General features: G+C 43.1%; 1 protein-coding gene across 1 annotated transcript; it reads left to right on the forward strand.

Moving 5' to 3' along the window:
* The first annotated feature begins 5,379 nt into the window (after positions 1 to 5,379).
* Positions 5,380 to 7,166, forward strand: LOC119323864. Its single transcript, XM_037597572.1, has 2 exons — positions 5,380 to 6,054; positions 6,480 to 7,166. The coding sequence occupies exons 1-2, from the start codon at positions 5,527 to 5,529 to the stop codon at positions 6,528 to 6,530; spliced, it is 579 nt and encodes a 192-aa protein (XP_037453469.1). The 5' UTR covers positions 5,380 to 5,526; the 3' UTR covers positions 6,531 to 7,166.
* Positions 7,167 to 7,443: the final 277 nt, after the last annotated feature.

Here is a 7,443-nt window from a genome sequence, read left to right on the forward strand (position 1 = left end):
GTGAGTAGGGATTGCCATGCAACGGATGCACTAGAGCTATAAGTATATGAAAGCTCTACAAAAGAAACTAAGTGGGTGTGCATCAACTTGCTTGCTCACGAAGACCTAGGGCATTTTGAGGAAGCCCATCACTGGAATATACAAGCCAAGTTCTATAATGAAAAATTCCCACTAGTATATGAAAGTGACAAAATGAGAGACTCTCTATCATGAAAATCTTGGTGCTACTTTGAAGCACAAGTGTGGTAAAAGGATAGTAGCATTGTCCCTTCTCTCTTTTTGTCTCATTTTTTTTCTTTGGGAGTTTCTCTTCTCTTTTTTTATGGCCTCTTTTTTTTGTAAAGTCCGGAGTCTCATCCCGACTTATGGGGGAATCATAGTCTCCATCATCCTTTCCTCACTTGGGACAATGCTCTAATAATGATGATCATCACACTTTTATTTTCCTTACAACTCAACAATTACAACTCGATACTTAAAACAAAATATGACTCTATATGAATGCCTCCGGCGGTGTACCGCGATATGCAATGAATCATGAGTGACATGTATGAAAGAATTATGAACGATGGCTTTGCCAGAAATACAATGTCAACTACATGATCATTCTAACAATATGACAATGATGGAGCGTGTCATAATAAACGGAATGGTGGAAAGTTGCATGGAAATATATCTCGGAATGGCTATGGAAATGCCATGATAGATAGGTATGGTGGCTGTTTTGAGGAATGTATATGGTGGGTGTATGATACTGGCGAAAAGTGTGTGGTATTAGAGAGGCTAGCAACAATGGAAGGATGGGAAAAGTGCGTATAATCCATGGACTCAACATTAGTCATAAAGAACTCATATACTTGTTGCAAAAATCTAGAAGTTATCAAAGGAAAGTATTACGCGCATGCTCCTAGGGGGATAGATTGGTAGGAAAAGACCATCGCTCGTCCCCGACCGCCACTCATAAGGAAGACAATCAATAAATAAATCATGCTCCGAGTTCATCACATAACGGTTCACCATACGTGCATGCTACGGGAATCACAAACTTCAACACAAGTATTCATCAAATTCATAATCACCCAACTAGCACGACTTTGATATTATCACCTCCATATCTCAAAACAATTATCAAGCATCAAACTTATCTTAGTATTCAATTCACTCAAAAGATAGTTTCACATATCTTGAACACCAAGTATATTAACACTAAGCAAATTACCATGCTATTAAAGACTCTCAAAATAATCTAATTGAAGCATGAGAGATCAAATAGTTTCTTTAAAACAAATCCACCAACATGCTCTAAAAGACCTAAGTGAAGTAGTAGAGCAAAAATTATCACGCTCAAAAGATATAAGTGAAGCACTATGAGCAATACTATCAAGCTCAAAAGATATAAGTGAAGCACATAGAGTATTCTAACAAATTCCAATTCATGTATGGCTCTCTCAAAAGATGTGTATAGCAAGGATGATTGTGGTAGACTAACAAGCAAAGACACAAATAATACAAGACGCTCCAACCAAAACACATATCATGTTGGTGAATAAAAATATAGCTCCAAGTAAATTACCGATGGAAGTGGACGAAAGAGGGGATGCCTTCCGGGGCATCCCCAAGCTTTGACCTTTTGGTGTCCTTGGATTATCTTGGGGGTGCCATGGGCATCCCCAAGCTTAGGCTCTTGCCACTCCTTGTTCCATAATCCATCAAAAGAATTCACCCAAAACTTGAAAACTTCACAACACAAAACTCAACAGAAATCTCGTGAGCTCCGTTAGAGAAAGAAAACAAAAGACTACTTCAAGGTACTGTAATGAACTCATTCTTTATTTATATTGGTGTTAAACCTACTGTATTACAACTTCTCTATGGTTTATAAACTAATTTACTAGCCATAGATTCATCAAAATAAGCAAACAACACACGAAAAACAGAATCTGTCAAAAACAGAACAGTCTGTAGAAATTTGTAACTAATGCAAACTTCTGGAACTCTAAAAATTCTAAAAAAATAGGAAGTCCTGGAAAATTTGTTTATTGATCAGCAGCAAAAAGAATCAATGCAAACTCATGTTCCTGTGATTTATCATAACTAAATTCGTGCGCGCAAAGTTTCTGTTTTTCAGCAGAATCAAATCAACTATCATCGTAGGTTATCCTATAGGTCCTACTTGGCACAAACACTAATTAAAACATAAAACCACATCCAAACAGAAGGTAGATGGATTATTTATTCCTAAACAGAATCAAAAACAAAAAACACAAAATAAAATTGGGTTGCCTCCCAACAAGCGCTATGGTTTAACGCCCTTAGCTAGGCATAAAAGCAAGGATAGATCTAGGTATTGCCATCTTTAGTAGGAAATTCTTCAATGAGGCATTTACCTCCTTTAGAATTTTATTTCTTCCTAGTAATTGATAAATTTTCGGGTAAAAGATCAAAGACTTCATCTATAGCAAATTGTTCCTTAAAGATGGTAAAAAGATTGGGATGAACACTTATAGATTTAAGATCCACAGTTTCCTTACTAGATGATTCACCCATATTTTTAGGAACATAAACAAGTTTAGTATTTTTAGTAGAAGAACTTGGAGTATTTTGAACGGAAGAAAAAGCGGTTCCCAAGTTGGTAATGATACCCTCAAGTTTATCGATTCTTGTGGAATCTAGATTTATTTTTTCATTAACAAGGGGTTCTTTTTCTTTAATATTTTTCAAAGTCATTCCTACCTTAGATCCATATTGGGTAATTTGATTGTGGATATTTTTTTCAATATTTTCAATTGATTCAATGATAGCAACTTTATTTTCAATAGCTTCAAGCCTTTGCATAACATGCTCTAAAGTTAACGTAGTTCCAATAATCAAAAGGGGCGGTGAGCCAAATATATCTATTAAAGCATTATAAGAATGAAAAGTATGGCTACCCAAAAAAGTCCCTCCGGTAATGGTATCAAGGATATATCTATACCAAGGATTAGCACCTACGTAAAAATTGCAAAGAAGAACTGAGGTAGATTGCTTCCTGATAGATTTATTTTGAGCATTGCAAATTCTATACCAAGCATCTTTTAGATTTTCTCCCTCCCTTTGTTTAAAATTTAAGACCTCATTCTCGGGAGATAACGGAGACGATATGAAACTAGTCATGATGACAAGTAAACTAACACACCAGCAAACAAAAAGGCAATGGGAAAAAGGCAAACGGGAAAGAGAGGAGGAGATTGGGAAAGAGAGGGCAAATAAAATGGCAAGGGTGAAGTGGGGGAGAGGAAAACGAGAGGCAAATGACAAATAATGTAATGCGAGAGATAGGGATTGCGATGGGTACTTGGTATGGTTGACTTGCTTGCGTGAGCCTCCCCGGCAACGGCGCCAGAAATTCTTCTTGCTACCTCTTGAGCACTGCGTTGGATTTCCCCGAAGAGGAGAGGATGATGCAGTAAAGTAGCGTAAGTATTTCCCTTAGTTTTTGAGAACCAAGGTATCAATCCAGTAGGAGACCACGCACAAGTCCCTCGTACCAACGCTTAGGGGTTGTCAATCCCTTCACGGTCACTTACGAGAGTGAGATATGATAGAGATAATATTTTTGGTATTTTTGATAGATAGATGCAAAGTAAAAGTAAAGGCAAAGTAAAAACAAAGCAAGTAAATAAAGTGATATAGATTGATATGATGAGATTAGACCCGGCGGCCATAGGTTTCACTGGTGGCATCTCTCAAGAGCATAAGTATTCTACGGTGGGTGAACAAATTACTGTTGAGCAATTGACAGAATTGAGCATAGTTATGAGTATATCTAGGCAATGATCATGTATATAGGCATCATGTCCAAAACAAGTAGATCGAAACGATTCTGCATCTACTACTATTACTCCACTCATCGACCGCTATCTAGCATGCATCTAGAGTATTAAGTAAAAACAGAGTAACGCTGTAAGCAAGATGACATGATGTAGAGGGATAAATTCATGCAATATGATAAAAAAAACCATCTTGTTATCCTCGATGGCAACAATACAATACGTGCCTTGCAACTCTTTGTGTCACTGAGTAAGGACACCGCAAGATTGAACCCAAAGCTAAGCACTTCTCCCATTGCAAGAACTACCAATCTAGTTGGCCAAACCAAAAAGGATAATTCGAAGAGACTTGCAAAGATAACTCAATCATACATAAAAGAATTCAGAGAAGAATCAAATATTTTCCATAGATAATACTGGATCATAAACCCACAATTCATCGGTCTCAACAAACACACCGCAAAAATAAGATTACATCGAATAGGTCTCCACAAGAGAGGGGGAGAACATTGTATTGAGATCCAAAAAGAGAGAAAAAGACATCTAGCTACTAGCTATGGACCCGAAGGTCTGAAGTAAACTACTCACACTTCATCGGAGGGGCTATGGTGATGATGTAGAAGGCCTCCATGGTGGATGCCCCTCCGGCGGAGCTCCGGAACAGGCCCCAAGGTGGGATCTCGTGGATACAGAAGGTTGCAGCGGTGGAATTAGGTTTTTGGCTCCTGTTCTGATCGTTCGGGGATACGTAGGTATATATAGGAGGAAGGAGTACGTCAGTAAAACTCCGAGGGGCCCACGAGGTAGGGGGGTGCGCCCAGGGGGGCACCCTCCACCCTCGTGGCCTCCTCGGGCACTGCTTGGAGTAGGGTCCAAGTCTCCTGGGTCACGTTCGGTTGGAAAATCACGATCCCCAAGGTTTCATTCCATTTGGACTCCGTTTGATATTCTGTTTCTTCGAAATACTGAAAAAGGCAAAAAACAGCAATTCTGGGCTGGGCCTTCGGTTAATAGGTTAGTCCCAAAAGTAATATAAAATTGGAAAATAAAGCCCAATATAGTCCAAAATAGTAGATAAAGTAGCATGGAGCAATCAAAAATTATAGATACGTTGGAGACGTATCAAGGTCATAATCAATGTAAAGTTGAATTCAAATATTTGAATAAGAGATCCTGATGTTTGAAACCCATGCATGCATGAATATAACGGAGATCTGTGCGGTGCGCTTTGGAAATGAGCATGTTGTAATGTATACACATTGAACAAGGTCAGACTGATTTGAATTTGAGATACCGATGGCAGACATCATTTGCCCATGTCGCATCCGTGCATGTAATTGGAGATGATGGGCGACTTTCGCATCACATATCTATATCTATACCCTATATATATATATATATATATATATATAGAGTGGGTCTATTATGATAACACCTTCTGGAGTTTTATTTTGCACACCAAATCCTTATTCTGATAACAACCGAGTACTGTCCCGCGCCTGCGAACTAAACTACCCCAACCCCACTAACAAACTGCAGCAAAAGCTCGACCCCTCGGCGCATCCCCATCCCCACCCCCACCTCCCGCACAAAAACCAGTTCCCCCTCCCCTGATCCAAACCACCACCTACCTTCCACCTACTGCAGCGCCGCCGCACGCCCCGCACCGTCCACCTTCTACCGGCGCCGTTGCCGGATCCCCTTCTTCCTCCTTCCCATGCTCCACCCCCAAATTAGCGGACCTTTCTTCTGCCCCCTCTCCTCCCAAGCCGCCCATGGCGCCGCCCTACCAACATCCTTCCCAACCACTCCCGCTAGAGCAGCTCCACCGGCGGTGGAACCAGCAACCGCACCCCGTGCTGTCCCTCCTCCCCCGCCCTTCTCCTCCATTAGCAGCGATCCCATGCTCGGGCTCGGCTGGATCCGCTCATCGACGCGCCACCTGCAGCCCCCCGATTGTGGATCCGCCTGCGATGGGTGCTGCCGCCCATGGATCCAGTCGCCGGCGCATGCCCTTGAGCAAAGCTCTGGATCGAGGCGCAAAACGCGGGCGCCGAGGAGGTCCCACCCACCGCAGCCCCAGCTGCGCCCCTGGTCGACGCACCACAGTGCCTCCGCGACCCGATCCACTGCCACCCCGCGCGACACCGCGCTCCTCACCTCGGCTAGCCAGAGGACCTCTGCTCCTTTGTCCAGCGCCGACCATGGAGGTGTCGAGGCCAGTGCGCCCATGAAGTTCGTGCAGGTGAGCCATCGAGTTGTTGTGGAGCGTGCGTGCAGTTCTTCCCTCGGCGTCGACTAGATCCATCCACCCCTACCGGATCCGAGCCTTCTCACTGCCGGATTATCTTCCTCCTCTCTAACAGAGGATGAAGGCGCGCGGGATGGGCAGAGGGAGGAGGGAGTGTGCTCCCACGGTCGTCCCACCGTCGATTAGCCGGCCCACTTCTCTTGGGTTGTGCAGTTCGGGAGGAGTGATCCTGCAGTGCGGGAGATCATGGGTGTGCAGTTTTTTTCTCATATTTTTGGTGTGCAGATGAATGTGTGGTTGTATGCGTCTTGACTGTGGGTATGCAGTTCTTTTTTCTTCAAATTTTTGTGTGATTTATGTAGGGCAGTTAACTTGGCTGCTAGTTGCATTCCTGATTCTTTTTGTGTGTTCTTCATCAGTTCGTGAAAGTGTACGGCAACGACCACACCCCAGTTCATGGTGGTGCTTGAGAACGGGACTGCTCCCTCGACGGCTGTTCAGCTCTATGCTCTGCAGCCTGCTGCAAGCACGACAAGGTGAGCATTTCGTGACCGCCGTAGTGCAGCTCACACGCCATGTGGTTTGCAGCCCAGAATTCCTTCTATGCTTTCAAATTTTGTTTTTTGCTGCAGGCATCCCACCGGTGGCGCTGCCATCCAATTTAGGTAGTGCTCTTGCGCAGCTCCCAGTCCACCTCGATGCCGTCCACACTGCAGGGAAGATCAGGCAAGGACAGGGGCATCACCGGCTAGTCAGCCATAGGCTCGTTCTCCACCTCTCTCGAGTGGACATCATCGTGCAGCTCGGCTACAAGACGCATGCAGTTAACAACGGGAGAGATAGCTGTGAGACTGTCGTATGCTAGCGGTGCAGTGCGCCTCCACAAGTAGTTCTGTCGGTGTGTGCCCTTTTAAAACTGCAGTGCAGTTTAATTTTTTCAGATTATTGATCGACAAAATGCAGTTTTGGCGCAGCAAAGTTCTTTTTCTTTTTTGCTACGGAAGTAACGTATTCTTGCGAACGCAGCTCAATTGCTCATTGGTGTGCCCCGACACTTCACTGTGAATCTTCTGTTGAAATTCACTCTGCATATTTTTTTCCCTTTAGTCCAATGGTGTCACCTGTGTGCAAGGTGGTGTGGTTTCATGTCATGCAGACTGCAATTTTGTATTTTGTTGAGTGGTGTGCTTTTGTATCAGTGGAAGTGCAGCCAATAGACCTTTAGGGACCCGATTGTTTTTTTTCTGAATTTTACTTCGGTTTCACTTGTTCATAATTTATTCAAACATCATGTACTTCACTGTGAAAACTCTTTGTTATTCACTTGTAAAAACAATAGTGGTTTACTTTGTGAAAAAAAGTGCAGCCCCTTAGTGGTCACTT

The sequence above is a fragment of the Triticum dicoccoides genome, chromosome 6B (genome assembly GCF_002162155.2).
Source record: "Triticum dicoccoides isolate Atlit2015 ecotype Zavitan chromosome 6B, WEW_v2.0, whole genome shotgun sequence".
Classification (NCBI taxonomy): domain Eukaryota; kingdom Viridiplantae; phylum Streptophyta; class Magnoliopsida; order Poales; family Poaceae; genus Triticum; species Triticum dicoccoides.